This window comes from Embiotoca jacksoni, unplaced genomic scaffold (genome assembly GCF_022577435.1).
Source record: "Embiotoca jacksoni isolate LCO1_2020_lvr unplaced genomic scaffold, fEmbJac1.0.p SCAF_9, whole genome shotgun sequence".
NCBI classification, from domain to species: Eukaryota; Metazoa; Chordata; class Actinopteri; family Embiotocidae; genus Embiotoca; species Embiotoca jacksoni.
In genome coordinates this window covers 2,549,324-2,567,493 of record NW_027185447.1, presented here as the reverse complement: position 1 = coordinate 2,567,493, position 18,170 = coordinate 2,549,324, and the positions used below count along the sequence as shown (strand labels likewise).

Sequence of the window (18,170 nt, the reverse complement as noted above, 5' to 3'; positions counted from 1 at the left end):
GGTGAAGAAAGGGTGAACTGGAGGAGGAGGAGATGAGATAAAATAAAAGTCAGGAGTTGCCCAAGGCCACAGCCATTGGTAGAGTTTGTGAGGGGAGGAGGGAGAGGAAGGTAGAAATCATTAACGAACACCTGTCTGTTTCTGACTCCTAATAAATCAACGTCTTCTTCATCTGTCGTTGCTGTTTGGAGAAGGTTAGTGAGGTTTCTGAGGGGGGCTGGATGGAGAGAAGAAAGTGGAGAAGGTTGATGGGTGGAATGCTTTATGAAAAAGTTCATCCCTACAGCACAGGGAATACAGTATCTCCCTGCAGAGACATAAGCAGTTCAGGATCCCACGCTGAGGAGGCCTTCATCAAACTAGATTTATTTTGATCTAAAAGGTCTAAAATGCAAAACAACTCGCACATAAAATATGTCCTACACTGAGGTACTATTTCACTCCCGTTTACAGTACTGTACAGCAAATACTCGCTGAAATATTCCATATGAATACTGTGCAGAGCATTCAAGTAGAAAAGACTGGCATGCTTAGCATTACTGACTGAAAACATTATAATCCACAGTAACAATACTGTCAGCTCACAATCACAGCCTTTTAAAAATTAACAGGAAAAGCAAAGAAAAATTAATCTTACAGTATCAGCAAGTGGTAAAAGGAAAGTGAACATTGATCTGAAGTCAGAGGTCAACATGAAGAAACAGGGCAAAACAAGCACAATGTAAAATCCCATTAAAGAGGCACTCCACTGATTTTACACATCAAGGTCAATCCTGTTGCAATAAGTAGAGTTAATGAGCCTAATTAGCTGTTTCATGTCTTCTGTAGCTCTGGAGGAGCTCTGTCAAGTCTGAAAAAAAAATGTTTTGGATTTAAAGCTGACAAATATTAGACAGAAATATTAAATTTCTATCTGAAGTGAAATCAGATTTTAATCTTCCAAACTATTTCTTCCCACTTTACAACTCTAAGAAAATTTTTGTTTGACCCACACTACAAAGGGTCATGAATGTCATTAAAAGCATACAACATCACTTTAATATTTCAGGTTCTTGATTCGTGGGTGTGACGCACACTGCTGCAGGTCTCAGGTTTGATAGCATTAGCGATGCATGCTGCAACTTTAGATATCCAATTGAAAATGCAATTTTTGTGACATAGATGTGGCTTCACTGTTACTTTTTATGCTGTATATATTTATGTATTATTAATACATGCTATTGCTCCAACAGAGAAACATCAGACTCCATTAATGCTGAAATAACCGGGCAGTGGAGGATGGAAATGTATTGTCTAAATGAACAAGGTGGGTAAACTGAGGGGAGCCTCCATTACACACCTGCTTATCATAATGTCTGTGCTGCAGCGTATGCATTAACAAAAATGAAAAACAATCCCAGTGCAAAGACAGTATTCCAGTTGGGGAAAAACTTCATTCGTGTGATCCCGGATGCAAAGCAGCGTCTTTTATTCCTACACTATTTCCTCCCACCTCTCCTTTTCCACCGTTGATTCCTAATTCATGTTTCCAAAGGATGCGTCGCTTGCTTCAGGGGAGGCAGTTTGGTTTGGTTTGGACATGGAAGGAATGGGGAAGGAGCAGAGAGATAGGAGAGAGTTAGTTCTGTCAGATGGACTACTGTTAGAGGTATGGAGGAGGAAACAAAAGCTGACATAGACAATCTTTCCTACAATGTGAAAATGAATTACAGCTGGCTGCTGCTGCGATACCACTGTATAGTCTGTAGTATAAACTGATTAACTGACTGCTAGCCAATATTATATGGTGTACTTATCCTTTTATATAGAGTATATATATATTTTTATTTACCCTTTACCACCCCCTCACTTATTTTTTTCTTGCTTTTCAGACATTAAAATCAACATGTCTTTCAGCTTCAGTCTTATGACAATTTTACATTCAAGACCAACACACCAAAACCAACATTACAAAAATGAGCAAACATCATAAAAAGTTATCTTAAAAAAGGGAAAAGGTGTTACAGTAAGTCAACATCAAAACGTTTGCTCATTAAAAATGTATTGAATGTTCCCACCTACATCCTCCATTAACCTATCCCGTTGTCTAAGTTATGTTCCATTTTTTCCAGCTTCATTAATCCTGTGCTGAATGTATGGCCCACTGCATTCAACCTATTTGTTATAATTAGGATCTCCTAGGATGCACTTTTATCAAACTTCTCATCTAACTTTAGATAGGGATAGTTCTTAAAATGTTGAACTATTCCTTTAACCTCTTACATAAAGGGAAGTGTAATATCATTGTGGTTTTCGGAGAGCTGCATGGCATAAATATTTATTAGTCAACAGCCAGACGCCGCACCCCAGGATCTTTGTTACTGAGGTTTTCAGGTGGTTGTACCTTTGACAATGTAGCTACAGAGACATTAGTGAAGTATTTGGTAAAGTGTTGTTTATTAGAGAAAAGTAAAAGAATATGTTTCAACATAACTCCCCTTAGAATGACAAATTGTTTTTTTCTTCTGCCCTTGTCGACAAAAAGGTGTTTAGTAGCCGATATTTTTTTAGCTTTTTTTTTTTTCATTTTACAGCTGAAAAGATAGATAAGCTGGTTAACACAGAAACACAAAGCTGCAATGTTTTTACCAGTAATTTCCAAGTAATATTGTAACAACAGCAACAATATCTCCTCAGCTTGCATTGAGTCACTTTACATGTACCCTCATCAACAAATACAACAACTCCAAAACAGACAGAGAGGGGGCGTCACTCGAAAGTTGAGAGCCAAATACAGCTCTTACAATCCCTGTAACTGTGCTGCTTCAAACCCGCTGAGATTAGATATTTTGCTGAAAATGTATAAAAACTGGTGATTTCTGTTTCCTTAAATTTTGCTAATCTAAATTTAATTTGGAAGTTGTCGGAGGAGATGCAAATAGGTGTTACCGTACTCTAGTTCTGTATGTACTTTAGATTTTGAATGAATTAATCATGTCTTTAATCTGATTAATTATGCTTTAATTACTGAAATCATGACATCCTTCCTGAGAATGCCACTTACTTACTTGTGCTGTACTCACCTGTCCTTATTCAGCAATATTCACTACGAGACACATGACAAGAGCATGGGTCAGAACACAGGGACACACACACACACACATAGGTGAGGATGAATATACACACTCAGGGGCTTTAATCTCCGTGAGAGTGTGAAGGTTCAGTCTATAACCTTCGTGGGCAGAGTGTGAAGTGTGATGCCAGTTGCGTTAAAACTATTATTCTGTTTACTGTTTTTGAATGTATTGATTTTTCATTTTATTCCACCAAGTGAAACATTCACAGAAGTGTTGACAGAGGGAATAATAAATTATAACAACGGATATCAACTCGTAGGGTGTACTGATGTAATTATAATCATCTGACACGGATATATTTGGCCCTGATCCCACACAGATTACCTTAAATGATCATGTTGTGCACAGTGTGGTGGGTTTATGACAGCTAATTGGGTCTCAAGTGTTTTTTAAATTCTCTGTGTGGGTGGGTGAGCTTTTAAAAGCTTTTAAATTGTGGAATTTATTTATAGGAATCAACAGGCAGGTTTAACACTACATAACCTGAGTGCATTCACACTGCTGAAATAATATGGTCATACACATCCCAAACCCCCTTTGACTGTGGTCTGAGCAGATCACATCTCAATGCATTCTCAATGTGTCCTGGGTGATTTCACATAAGCTTTCCACTTCACCCAGGATGCATCTTGCTGACAAATTTGAACAGGGCCTCAGGAGCACAAACACAATTCTGCTCACTACTATGCTGAGGTGTTGGCTGATATAATGTTCTCAGATAGACTCATTGTTATCAAACAGGGTCTCTGTGAGTTTAATAGCCCAACAATTCTCTGACATATTTCCCTAATCTAGAAACCCTAGGAATTATAATTGGCTCTCGCCTTGAACATTCAATTCCTAGAGTGTCAGATTTTATGAATGATTGTGTGTTGCATGGCATTATGTGTGTGTGTGTGTCCCTTTTTCTTACTGACCTGGGCTGGAGGTGCCTGGAGTGGGAGAGGTGGCCCCTCGGCCTCGACTCGCCAGCAGGGCATCCTGGTTTTCTGCCAGAGCTTGCTTAGCCAGGTAGCGCTCCCTCTTGATCTTCAGCTCCAGGGACTCGGGGACATCAGGTACGATCCAGTCAATGGCTCGCAGGACGAAGAACACCACATGCTGAAGGACGGGAACATGCAGACAGCAAGAAAACACATTTAAGAAGACTGTCACATTTCTAGTTTTTCACAAAATGTGTACTAATACTGAATAATTTCTCCTCTGCGCTCCCATCTTAGTCAACTAAATGCTGGAAAACAACAGTGTATACAACCAACAGGGTCCTCCCTGTTAGCAGATGAAAGAGTGAGAAACGAAAGGAGAAAGAAAAAAAATGGAAGCAACTGGAGAAAAATTCAACTAAACAATACAATAGAAAACGGGTTAAAAGACCAGTAGTTAGAATATGCAGGAGGTACAAGAAGAGACATCGATGTGGGTGAAAGATAAAAAATAAACAAAATGTGGGCATTATAATCCCTGAAAAAAGCAAATGTATATAAATAGAAGCAAAGCAACTCGCTTCATACCTCAAATGCAATGATAAAACCAAGTCTGACAGCAAGGAGTTCCCAGTAGAACAGTGTGTGGTTTCCATTGTTGTCTCTGAATGCTTTATATCTGAAAATAAATAAAATACAGTTAGTGCAGAACATATTTTGTAATAGTTGGTGTGTGATATGCAGCAGCAGCACGAGTTTTAACAACAGTAAGACTACCCTCTGTTGGTCAAGTCTATGATCTGAAGGCAACAAAATGAAACCTTGAAACTCTGAAACTTTAAAGATTTTGCTGAAAGTGAAACCAAATTAAAAAATATTTAGCAAGCTGAATATGAAATTTCAAATCAATCAGTGCACAGCATACCTGCACATGGGGTACTCGGAGTAGTTAAATGGGGCGTAAGCCAAGGTGAAGTTGACGTATCCATTAAGCTCATTATCAAACCTGTACTGGTAAAGCAGGCGAGGTAAAAAATCTGATGTGAAGGCAATTAGAAAGGCCTGAGAAAGGACAAATAACAATCTTGATTAATATGGATATTCTTCTTTGTAGTATCAGTATCCAGTCTGATAATAACATCATTGACAGACTCACGTTGGCGATGACAGACAGGTGAGACAAGGCCTCCAGTATGTTGAACCAGACTCCGATGTTTTGAGCGCGCTCAGCCACCGGCCGACGGTACTCGCACACAAACTTGTGGGCATCCAGACGGATCTCCACCCAGTTGTTGAGGAGGGCGAAGAGCGGAGCGAGGGGGAACGCTGCCACAAAGATGGTAGTGAAGCCAAACTGGAGCACTGCAGCACAAAGAGTCATTTTTAATTTGAGCCATAAAACATAGCTGTATGTATTATTGACATCTAATAGTTGATAGTGTCCAGTGGATGCTCACCCATCTCCAAGTATTCTTCGAAGAGGCCCTCACACTCCACCAGCTGGTAGTCCTCCTCCCACCGCCGAGGCTCATGGGGTGTCTTATCCCCCAGCACCTTGGCTAAAGTTCTCTTCTGGCGCCAGGCCTTCACTTTACTGTCAGAGAAGAGAAACAGTGACGGATATTTACCAACGTGAAATAAACCCAAAAACAGACATGGAAATAGTGTTTAGGTCCGAGGTTAGTCTCTTGTACAAAACGACTACTCTGGAGCTGGTAAAAATTCTCACGTTTCGCCTGATTCTAATTTAATTTACAGCATATATTTTTTTTTAATTTATCATTTTGTTTACATACTTTTTATTGTTTTTTTGTCTCTACTGTTGTCAGTTTGTACACCCTGAATACAAACAGAATTTTAATATTGTATTAAATAGATAGAATTAGCTAAATTTGTATTTCTTCAAGGCTGGATATATTTAGAGGAGTTGTCAGAGTAACACGTCTCTCAGGCTCAAACCTTCCAAACTAGTTGCAGATGTTCTTGTTGTGTCTTTGTAACTGGCATCATACCTCGTTTTTGCTCTGCTGTAACACAACTTTTATCTAATCAGCCGAACAGCATCTGCTCCTTAGGCCTCAATACTTGGGGGATTTATAAAATATATTACTTTGTTTTCTCCCTGCTAAACACATGTTCATCTAAAACAAGCGGTGTTTCAATATAAAATGTCACTCTCCATCAGTGGCTACCTGCTGTACAATGCAATCTGGGTGTTATCTGTATTAAACAACACGATAGTAGAAGAAAATCAGTGCACCTCCGCATCACACACACACACACACACACACACACACACACACACACACACACACACACACACACACACACACACACACACACACACACACACACTGTGCCAATGCAGCAGAGACACAGGGTGGAGGTTTCCTGCGCTGAACAGTTGTAATCAAGATGCAGAACAACCTGATGCAGCACTAGAAAACACAACATAGTACGCCAGGCTACTGAGAAAATAACAACTATAATTTGTATGCATCTATCTATGCCACATATAATATCACATACATTTTATGCAAACTAATTATTCTATTTGGTTTTGTTTGACAGTTCTTATATTTTTTTGAAGGCTGCTGATGGCTGATTGCCATTGTCTTTACAATTTAATTTTCAAGTGACAATTCTACTTCCAAAAATGGTACACCTGTCTGCTTGGAGGAGCATTTTGAAGTGGCTTATGACGTATTTGAGGCCAAGTCATGCAGATTTTTAAAAGTCTGATACATTTGATGTTGCCAAGTTAAATAAGCTCTTACAAAAAGCAGAAAAAGAACCATCCCAAAAAACACATTTGTATTAAAATCTTCAGTAAAAAAAATACCAATATCAGTTGAATATGGCAAAAGGTCATGCTGGTATATCAGTCAAACATGTAACAACGTACGGTATAATGAACTCCTGAATGTTGTTGATGAGTTGCTTTCCCACCATTATGATGAAGAGCTGTTCAGCCAGTTCAATGAGGCAACCACCAGGACCACACTGTAACATGAAGACACAAATATGAATCAGTGAAGCAACCTTTCTATATCCGTGGATATAAAATAGGTGGGGTCTGCAGTATTCTATAATTGATTTAAATGTAGAAGAAGAGACTCACATCTTCATTTCTCATCCCAAACAAGGTTCCATAGTTAGAAGGGTAACCCACAAACCTACACATGAATGGCAGTTAAATGTGTTCTTTGTGACCCTGTGTTCATCATTTCATGATGGTTTCTGTTTGTTTGTCGTGACTCACGTCTCACCTTCCTTTAAAGAAAGCCACGTAGCAGGGAGACGAGTAGAAGTTGACAAACTGGAAGATGAACACCTTGAAGATGAAAGCATTGTCAAACTGAGTTTGTGTTCTGTGCATCTCTGAAAAACAGAAAACAAAGACACCGTGTTAAAGACATCAAGCAACTGGTTGTAATTTTGCTAACTGCTTTTGTTTTCTCTTCTTAGTAGGTTTGGATCAAATACATTTTTCATAGCAATGTCGCCACGCTCAGTGATCTCAGCAATCAACTTAGTAAATAACATGATTACAGTGAACATGTTAAATGTTAACTACAAAACACGAGAATGTTAACATTGCCATGATACAAGATTAGTTAAGATTTCAACTAACTATTTTTTACATTTACTTCTCCATGACTGCTGAGGGTATAAAAAACAAATATATTGACCTGCTAGTTTGTAGAAGCTGGCTAAAAAAAAACTAAATTCAACAGTTTGTAGAAGTAAATAGAGCTGCTGCTGTTTATGACTTCAGACTGAACCTTAATTTGGAAATATTATTATAGCTTTCTACATTAACCTGTAGCCTGTTTATAATTATTATATCATAGTATTTACAGTGGAGTTGACGACCATGATGCTGCCAAATGTGGCTACTACGTAATAAAGACTATGCAGAGAGATGACTTAGACTCAGAGGCTGGGATCAAATTGAAGACCTTCATCTGACTCCTTGAGAAGTCTCAGCTTTTAGTTAGTGGAGATAAAGTGAGCAGCTGATATCAATACAGAGCACTGAGGTTTGAGGTGTTAGAGAGCAGCATTGATTCTTACCCCATTTCGTCAGCTGCTCAGCTAATGCAGTGTAGACGCGGCCCATCAACAGGATGAGGCCCAGATTTACGATACTGCTGAGGATGTTGGCTATGGTCCCTGCCTGGGGAGGAAGAAAAATATAGATTTTTATTGTTATTTATTGAAAATAGAACAAATTAAATCCACATCTTTGCTGTATCTGCTGCGTAGCTCTGTTATACCTCTGTACGCAGCACAGGACTCCCAGCATGGAACATCATCACGCTGATGATACCACGACACATGACCACCGTCACCAGGAAGATCATCACCACACACAGCTGAGAGGACAAATGTCAGAACAGTGGGTTGAAAAAAATCCTGGATTTGGTGGATTTCATTTTGAAGAAAAGTAAAGAAATAACACCTCAAGGAAGTAGTTATTCATGAAGTTTAGAAGGTCTACATCATTAGAGGATACAGACAGTGTTATGCTGCACACAGCGAAGGGCAAATAGAACGCAGTCATCATCTTCACATCAACACCACACCACTACTGTGGCTGTCTTACCGGTCCAGCCTCCTCATCTCCTGACTGACATTTTCATAGCATAAACTCAACGAGACATTTGCATACCTTTAGTGATGCTGTTTCAGTTTTACATCAATCTTGGCATTGCCAAGTAATAGTTGATCAGAGATTTGTATAAGAGCTCTGATCATTGGCTGATCTGATCTGATCTGATCAGCTATTATCATTCTCAATTCCATCATGTCTCTTTGTCTACTGGATTTGTTGTGTTCTTTCCCTTTCCCGTACTGTGTGTAAAGGTGCCAGGGCAGCCCTTTCAATTTCCCACCACTGTGACTATTGTCAGAAGGACTCATGGGGGTAAACTGATCCTCAGGTCCCTGTCTATGAAGAAGTTAATCTTGGATACTGCACAGAGGGCATGGCTGAGATTATCAGATCATATCTAGACCTGTGGGCAAATGACCTGGATTTATTATTAGAGAAGGGTTCAGTTACCACTGCAGGGTTCAGAGGAATAGCATACAGGTGTGAACCCCACCTCTCTTTCTCTTCAGGATCACAAAAATAAAAGCTCAACAGACACTGAGCCTTTTCACTGAAATCAGTTATAATGAGATCCACTATGAGAATAAGAAAAGGGGAAGAAGAACAGCATAATGGAGCTGATCCTGAGGTTGCATTTAGTTCATATCATGATATGTGCAGTGATTACTTACAATAACAAGTTGCAGAGCATTGTACTCAGCAGATTAGAGGTCAGTGACTGACTGATTGATATTAAGTACATAATGGCTGATGTTCCCAGAATAGTACATTGATGTCTTCCTATAATAAGTCTGTCGGCTTAAAATGGATACAAGGAAAACATGTTCTGTTGCCACCAATACTGTATTGACAGTAATGCTAAATTATACAACTGAAATTCAAAAACAGTGCAACAATTTTAAAGTGACTCACCATTATGATGATTACCATGGAGCCGGTGAACATGCGAGACAGACGCATCTTTTCTGGAAAGTAGGGCTCTTTGACCCCTGTCACTGGATTTTGCTCAATAGTTGGAGCCATGGCTGCAAACTCGGGCCGAGGACGTTCCTGAAAGAACACAGTTATCAGCATTAATGGACACATTCTTTACTGGCTTTCTGAGAGAAATCCAGCTTTGGACTTCAGGTCCAGAGACTTCACATCTGTGAACCAATGGGCAAACTGCTGGTTAGTGAGATGAGATGTTTTACTTCCTTCTTTGTTTTGATGTTTACTCCTATTTACGTTGTATAGAAAGCAACAGTACAGAAATCTGTGTAAAAATTGTGAAATTGTAATTTATTTATTTTTTAAATCAGCACTGTTAGGAATTCTTGATGTAGATAAAATCAAATATCACGATATTTTTATACCTCAACATTGATACGGTAAAATATCGTCGGGACGACTGTTGGTGCATTCACAAAATATTTACATGTTGACATTTTTGATTATTAATTATCAGTAATGTGGATATAATGACTAAGTGGGTAAAGGCAACTAATATAACAGGTAGATCAGTCTGGTAAATTCAGAAAATGACATCACATTACTGTCATGCAGCCTTAAAAACTAGGAAAAACAACAGTGTTGGACTGTGTTGGGTTTGCTCACTCAGTAATCATGACAAACCCGAGATCCATAACGAATATGGCGTATATGGTCATCCTCATACTGAAAGCAAACAAGCAAGAAAGAAATAATCTCAAGACCTCTTCTTCATGGAAGTTCATGCAGTCCCAGTGATGAGCCAGAGTGGCCATCTTTCTCTTCCAGTACTCCAGAAAGGTTACGGCCCAGAAGGACATGAACACACTGAAGAACACTGTACCTGGGTGGTCAAATAAGTAGCCCAGCTGCAAAGCAAAGACACAGAGCAAACATCAGCTCTAAATCTGTCTGCACGGTTATTATAAACTGAGTTGTTTATCAATAAAAAAAAAAGGCTTTACCTTGGCCATGGTGCAAATATCAGATATGTTCCAGGCCTTACATGTTTTACAGAGAGGACACATGAGATATTTGGCACCGCTGTTACAGATTTCCTTGCTGTTGACAGACACATAGACACAGATAAGTTAAAACAGGGGAAAAATATATAAAGGCAGGACTGTTTTTCCAGGTTTAAATCAGGTGATTGGAAAATAGTTATTAGGCCCCACAGTCCCATTTTATTGTAATGGCTTAGTGGAAAAAGAAAATGCATGAAATGTGTTGAAATTAGTCAGAGAATAGATCTACTGCATTTTCCTTTTTTTTTTTTTTTTTTTTTTTTAAATGATTATTCACTGAGTTACTGCAATGAGATCTTATTTACAAAAAAAGCCTGAGAGACATCGATCTGCCTTATTTTTAGAAATGGGGAGATTATTCTGCACTAATTGTCCATTATCACATGAGATGGCTGCAGTTTCTTGTTGCCACAGACTACTCTCCATCCATTCTCTGCTAATCAATGGCTTTAATCTGCAGTGTGAATTAATGAATTTGAATCTGAGACAGTTAGCTGTTTCCTTTCCTGAGATATTGGCTTGTCTACCGTTCTCTCCAACTTCCCTTGTTACATTATAGTGGGATGATATTTCTGTGAGTGAAACCATTAAGATGCCATAGAAATAGATTGGTAAAGGATTTTAAAGGCAATATTAGGGTACCCACACATTATGGTACTCTTATTCTGAGAAGAGAAGTGAATCCACAGTGAAATATTGGAACAATCTATTGTCTTGATAAATAATGTAAAATAAACATAGCACAGACATGACTCATGTGATTTGTATAATTATGAAGAATGTTTTTATGCAGAACAGACTGTCCTTTGATATATTTTCATCTGAAATTGCGCTTGTTTAACGTAATTTGTGAGAAAATGTAAGTGGACTTTAATTTCCAGGAAGCACTGCTGTTATAATGGGCTTATTTGCTTTCTTTCTGAGAGTAAGATGAGCAGATCGATACTAATCTCATGTATTCTCGTTAAGTACAGAGCTGAACTTTGGCTTCGGTGCCGGACGCCAGATAAGGTCTGCCAGCATAGGGTTTGGTTACATGACTCTGAACAGGCATGAAGGTACCAAATCTGGCAACCTGACTGTAATTACAACGCTCAAGGAAGTCGCCACACCCAGCGGTCGATTTCCTAAAAGTAGCTCTGTTTCTGTTTTTTTCTGAAGCATGTGGATGATAAATTCAGCTCAATGATTAATATCAAAAATTATACAAAAACATGCAACTTATTAAAAAAAATGACTGCAAGGACAAAGAGATAGCTCAAACATTTTCTCAAGAAATAACAGTACTTATTTATGAGTTCATGTCTGGACATCAGAGTACAATGTAATGACCTGCAGGGATCCACTGTTGATGTTCAGTTTTGAGCACATCACCAACTTACAGGAGTTGGTCTATCATGTGACGGCTTCTTATTTGTTTTGTTGACACCAGAAATTCAATATTTTAAGCCATAAAATATTTTTTATCTAATGTATATTTTATGCCTGTTTTAGAAAGCTGATGAGAGAAAGATGACAGGAAATGAAAGATGACATGCATCATGAATGACATGCAGCAAAGATCTCTTGCCTTAACCCCTCGGCCACACGGCGCCCTGTAAACTATTTATGTTTCAAATTGGTGGATGTGCCCTTCAAGATTTGAGCAAGATTTTCTACCTAACTTGTGCAATCGCATACGGTTAACTATGTTATGTGCGTTGCTTTGTGTAATAATACGTCGCTCCTTGTCAATTGTGTTATGCCACTGAGCGTGTGTTTTATGTATAGAGTGCAGACTCACGCTGGTGTGTTGGTGCCCATGGACATGACTCCAGACACAAAGATCAGGGTTCCAACCACTGCAGCGGGCAGCAGCCAGGCTGTGTAGAAACCTGCAGGGACAGAAGGCTCCATTAGAGCAGCAAACCTTGTGGAACTCCATAACTAACTTTTATGTGTTGAAGACTCATCTTTGACATGAACAAATAGAAATCTATCTTAACGATATGATTTGAACCAACAAAGAGCAGTTTCTATTTCTATATGTTCAATAATTTCGTTTAACAACCAAATATCTGAGAAACTGAGTTACTTTGTGCTACAAATCTGAGATGCCAGAAGAAGGCGGAGAAGACTTCTGTTCTGTGAAGTGTCAAAATGAACCAAATAAGAATATATATTTACCCAGCCAGGCAAAGTAGAGAGCAATCTTCTCTCCAAAGTACTCCCTGATATGGTCCAGGGGTTGATACTTGTACCATTTCCACCAGCGGGCCCAGTAGTGATAAAGAACCTGCCTCTGGTTCAGCTCGTCAGGACGGATCTCATACCTCGGAAGCTGAAAAGGGCCCTACGGGGAAAACAAACATGCTACTAATTAGAGAGGGAGAAGATAGCTATTCAGACTGCAGAACAGATAATAACATCTCACCTCATGCAGCGGGAAAACTGCTGTGTAGGCCCCTTCATTTACCAGTCTGTCCACACCAACCTCAGCCCTCTTCCTTTTACCGTACACCGTCCTGGAAAGAATCTCATGCACCTGAAATAAAACACAGACTCTCATTCCTCAGAGAAACTAAACACTGAATATATTCAGCCGACTGTTATATTCCTGGAATTGTGTTACTTACAACACGGTGTCTCTGTGTGTTAGTGAAGTATGTTTCATGGTCTACACAGCCAAGAAATCTAAAGAAAGCCAAATACACCAAAATGTACAGTTGAAGTCAAAGTGACCTGTATCTTCTACTCACCAAACTTAACCAGAACTCACCTGCTCATCTTTGACTTGCGAAAGGCACATGTGTAATAGTCCAGCGGCCTGTTTGGTACTGACTCCGTCATTACGTTAGGTATGCATAGTCTCTTCAGCACATGAGCGGATGTGTTTAAGTCCAGATTTGGCTGCGCCTGGGAGCAAAACACAGTTATTCAGCATGAAGAATATCATATTTATCTTTCTTTCAAAAGTTATAATCCTGGAACTCATTTAACCTAGCCTCTCCCATGGTTCCTGGTGGTACTTTAGTGATTAACGGTGCTACAGGTTCATTGCATCCCATTGTTTTAATAAAAAAGACAATGTCAGCAACTTAAACCAGCATGTGCCTTGAGTGTGGGTACGCATTTGAACCCCGCTGCAAACTCCGCTAACAATAACATACAGCCATGCAGGTGTCTCTGCAAGGCTGTAACTGGGAACAGCTGAGCTAAATGCGAACATCAGTATGTGAAACTGATCACGGTGAGAATCCTAACATGCTGATGTTTAGCAGGTATACTATTTAAAATGTTCACCATCTTAGTTTTGTGTGTTAGCATGTCAACATTTCTTAATTATCTCTGAAGACGATGAGAAGCTGAGGCTCACGGGAATGATATTCGTTTTGCTGGTATTTGCTTTTAAACAAAAGTATCATGGAAATTTTAACTTTGCTGCGGTGATGGCAGAAGATGAAAAGTTAAGGAATCACCTACAACATGAAACATCTCACTCAAAATCAAAATGTCAAACTCATGGTGATGATACAGTAAAAGCAGCAGATCACACAAGTCATTATTAGTATACATTATGTGGGGACTATGAAAATCTGAACCAAATTTTATGCTAATCTATTTTGTATCTGCTGAGAAATTTCAGTGTGGATCAAGGTGGTGGACCAGGTGACACTGCCATCCCTAAACTTCTCCAGCTATAATTATTATCAAAAAAAATCAGGATTAAGTTTTATGAAAATCTTAAGGATTGTAATTTAAAATTAGAGACTATTAAATATAAACATCACTGCTAACCTGCAGTGGAGCTCTGAGGCAAAGTTCCTCAGCATAACACACCAGCACGTCCCAGGGAGTGCTGATTTTAAGAAAGTGTATTGTTTTCTTTTCATTTGCCGTTTCCTCCTAAAGGGAAAAGAGGAGACAGAGAAGTGGGAGAAGATAAAAAAAAAAAAATGAGCACATTTAGAACTTATCAATCATGATGATCACTCTTGAATCCGGCCTGCAGCACCTTTTCCATGAGCAGTCCAGCACCCTCCAGATTCTGGACAAACTTCTCCCTCCACTGTGCCAGTTGTGCTTTTCTTCGTTCAGACCTGCTGTTCTCCTCCGTGGGGGCGGCACCCCCCTCCCCGCCGGTCGCCTCGCTCTTCACCTTCCCTCGCCGCTTCCTGCGCGAGCGAACCTCCCACACCAGCACAAAGTCTAAACCCAGAATAAAGGGCCAAAAGGTTAAATGAAGGACCGACCGTGTCAGCCACCAGCGAGATTCTGACAAATGATGCAACACGAGCTGCCTACCAATTTTAGTTCTTCCATCCCTGAAGTAATTCCCCAGCTGTGGGACTGGCTGGTTACTTCTTGTGTTACAGTGAATATAAATGGGATCATCACCTGCCACATCTTCATCAGTGGCTGCGATGGCTGAAAGCTGAAAGCATGCGCACAATTTAACTATCACCATAATCTGTAAATATAAAAGAAGTGAGAGCTGCAGCAAAAGGACTGTAATCGGCTAATTTTTCAGCATGTTAACTCTTTGTTCTGTATATGAACGGTTAATTGCCTTTTGATGAGGTTTAACCATAAACTAGTGTGTCAACACACAGTGTCATAAAAAGCCTCCACTTTACAGTAATGAGTGCAGAAAGATGAGACAGAAAATGAACACTGAGCTTCTGGCAGGATGATAGTCAAGTCTCACAACAAGATATGATTGATGCCCTGCACCTCATAGCGTATCGTCTTCTGGAGATATTGCATGAGGGATAAAACCCTTTCCAGATCCACTGCCACATCTCTGAGAAGTCACTGAGGTGTGAAGGGACGAGGCAGAGTAATGAAACGCTGATGTGTGAATGTGCACTTCATTTCTAAATTTATGGGATATGAAGAGAGATCATACAGCAGCATTGTAGGAAAAATGTCAAACTGATTACGTATCGCGGCGGGATAAAGCCCCCGTTCAGACTCCCATAGCTGTCTGTGGTTTGTGCTTCACGCCCAGTGTCCAGGTCCAGGAGCACCTCTCTGTCTCCCCTCAGCAGCTCGGAGCCCTTCCTCAACATGATGAGGAGGATGAGAGAAGGTCCTGTGGTTGGACGCATACAGTATACCGAGCATTCACATGAAACTGGAGCGCAGAAGAAATCTGTCCTCATCATTGAAGTAATTTACAGATGACAACTACAAACATGCTTTAAAGGAAGAGACAAAAAAAAAAAAGAGAAAAAAAGGTTGATACTGTGCCTTTGCTGTGGTGAAAATTAGGCTGCAGCAGAAGTCTGGATTTGCAGCAGTCTGTGCATCCCTTGTCCTCCTCTTTATCTCTGCATCCGTCAAGCTCCTCTGCTCCACTGCAATAGCAGTGAAATACTGTAATGGATGTAGTATGCGGGCAGCAGCGTGTGCAGTGCTTTGCTGCATCTCAGCAAGGGAACATGTACAACCCACATTTCCTCTTCATAAATTATGTAACAGGCAGTCGGGGGCAGAGCATGGGAGAATAAAGTCTGAGCTCTCACCAATTATACCTGTATAATTATGTCGGACATAACACACGATGGGGGAATCTCCACTTAGATGGTAATATGTGTTTCCTCAGCAACACAAGCTATTTTGTTCACGTCATTTAATTGATTTTGAAACCTACACACAATTAATATGAATTATTTACAGCACCAGCAGAGACGCTCCACCCCCACTTAGTTGTATTTCTTAAGACTAAACTTGTGCACGCCTTCAACTGTTCCTGGTGAATCCCCAAAGATCTTCCAGTTTTGACACCCTCCTCCTTTTCAGATGACATCAATGCTGCAGTCATTGCAGAGAAGAGACTGACGGGATTAGCAAAGACAAAAACACATTAATAATCACTTGTGCTGCCAAATTAAAGGGACGCTCAACCTATTTCACATATAATAATGTCATCAGGGTTATTTAAGAGTAGACTTTTTATTGCAATGTCTGCCTGTCTACTGGAAATACAGAGTTTGAATGATGTGAGCAGGGATTGTCTAATGAGAGTTGCATTATGGGAAATGTAGGACAATGATTTTGGAGCTTTACACAAGCTAGGAACAACTAATCCAGATATTTTGGCCTCTGCTGTGGTGATTTAGATCATGCTATTTAAAAACATCTGTTCTTCAAGAGTCCTAAAACTAAACTGCCAGAGTAGCTCGTATATCAAATCCTCTACTATCTATTGCTTCTTCATGTTCAACATAACTCGGCTTGAACAATGTTAAATTTAGTGGGCGGGTGTGTTTTGGTTCAACTCTTCCAAAGGAGAACAAATGGCTTCCAGTGTTTTTCCTTTGTTAATGAGCAAAGCTGTAAAAAGAGCTGAATCATCAGCAAGCTGTTTATAAGAACATTTTTTTGTAGGCTTTGGCCAAAAAAAATCTTAGTGAGCATTTGTCCTGGCTTCTGGTCACATGCTGATAACATCTTCAACTTCATTTTAAAAGGATGATTCTGCAGTTGTTTTTGTTTTTCTTAAATCAGTAAGGGCCTTATGTCTTCCAGCACTCGTATCTACCCCTCCGTTCCTGTGGTGTCCATAAACTTCAGTGTATTTGTGAGTCCGCTTATGCTTTCTGCAGTGTTGTCTCCATTCCTGTATTGTTGTGTGCAGAAAAAACAATATGGACTAAGAGGAGTTTTTAGCTTGATGAAACCATGGTAACAGCACAAGTACACCCAAAGTGACGTTATAATGTTACAAAAAAAATAACTAGTGATAACTTGTTCCCCTAGCAACAACAAAAAATAGCACGTGCTGTGAACACGTCCTCTGTTGTCTGTCTTCTTTTCACAGTGAACTCAGTACAGCTGGTACCACAAATCTTTTAAAAAGCTGTTAAAGGCAGTGGTTTCTGTTCTCCAACTTTCAACCTATGAAGCACTTCATAAATGTTACCAACTCAAAACGACACGATCAACTTCAGAAGGGAGAGCTGGGGAGACACATTTGCTTTTGCATTGCATTAAGTACTATTTTACATATTTCAAATTCTAAATGTGAATCATTAGGTTTAAAGCAAAATTTCAAAATCTCTTGACAATCCTTTAAGCAAGGCATTTACCTCTAAATGCTGTGGTGGAGCTTCTCATTGGTGAACAGCTGCAGAAGATGGAGGCTGAGCTGGATAGCTGCAAACGGGAAGGTGAGATATTAAAAGGCAAAACAGGGCGTTTCTGAAAAATAAACATACATAATTGCTTTCCAGGAGATTTTGGAACGTAGCTGTGGGGATTTTCCACTGATAATGCCTTCATGGTTCATTCCTCAGTTTTTCGTGTGGCAATTGTTGAATTGTTGGGTTTCTATGTATAATATTGTAAAGTTCTGCTGTAAGGACTTTAATGTGTTAAGTGTCATGAAATAACCTGTGTTGTGATTTGGCGCTAAATAAATAAAATTGAATTGAATTGAATTCCAAAGGTGTGGATGGAGTTGGCGCTGCACAAGCCACTGAAGTTCTTCCAAACTCAGCCAGTTCTGACAGGCCACTGTCGGAGTGAAAGAAGA

General features: G+C 39.7%; 1 protein-coding gene across 3 annotated transcripts; it reads right to left on the bottom strand.

Moving 5' to 3' along the window:
* Positions 1–346: 346 nt before the first annotated feature.
* On the bottom strand, positions 347–16,053 carry ano11 (anoctamin 11). 3 transcript variants are annotated; one of them, XM_069140405.1, is made up of 25 exons: positions 15,884–16,053; positions 15,574–15,725; positions 14,936–15,065; positions 14,646–14,839; positions 14,429–14,536; positions 13,410–13,546; positions 13,267–13,324; positions 13,065–13,175; positions 12,818–12,983; positions 12,435–12,525; positions 10,592–10,688; positions 10,352–10,495; positions 9,570–9,707; positions 8,320–8,418; positions 8,117–8,219; positions 7,309–7,420; positions 7,161–7,215; positions 6,945–7,042; positions 5,497–5,633; positions 5,196–5,401; positions 4,965–5,101; positions 4,628–4,718; positions 4,034–4,217; positions 3,063–3,085; positions 347–1,547 (listed from the first exon to the last, which is right to left on the bottom strand). In XM_069140405.1, exons 2-24 carry the CDS (start codon positions 15,700–15,702, stop codon positions 3,069–3,071), a joined length of 2,742 nt encoding a protein of 913 aa, XP_068996506.1. In that variant the 5' UTR covers positions 15,703–15,725; positions 15,884–16,053; the 3' UTR covers positions 347–1,547; positions 3,063–3,068. The 3 variants fall into 3 exon arrangements, with proteins under 3 accessions (XP_068996506.1, XP_068996505.1, XP_068996507.1); XM_069140404.1 differs by lacking the exon at positions 3,063–3,085 and having other exon boundaries at positions 15,884–16,052; XM_069140406.1 differs by lacking the exons at positions 3,063–3,085; positions 15,884–16,053 and having other exon boundaries at positions 15,365–15,666.
* Between the last annotated feature and the right edge of the window lie 2,117 nt (positions 16,054–18,170).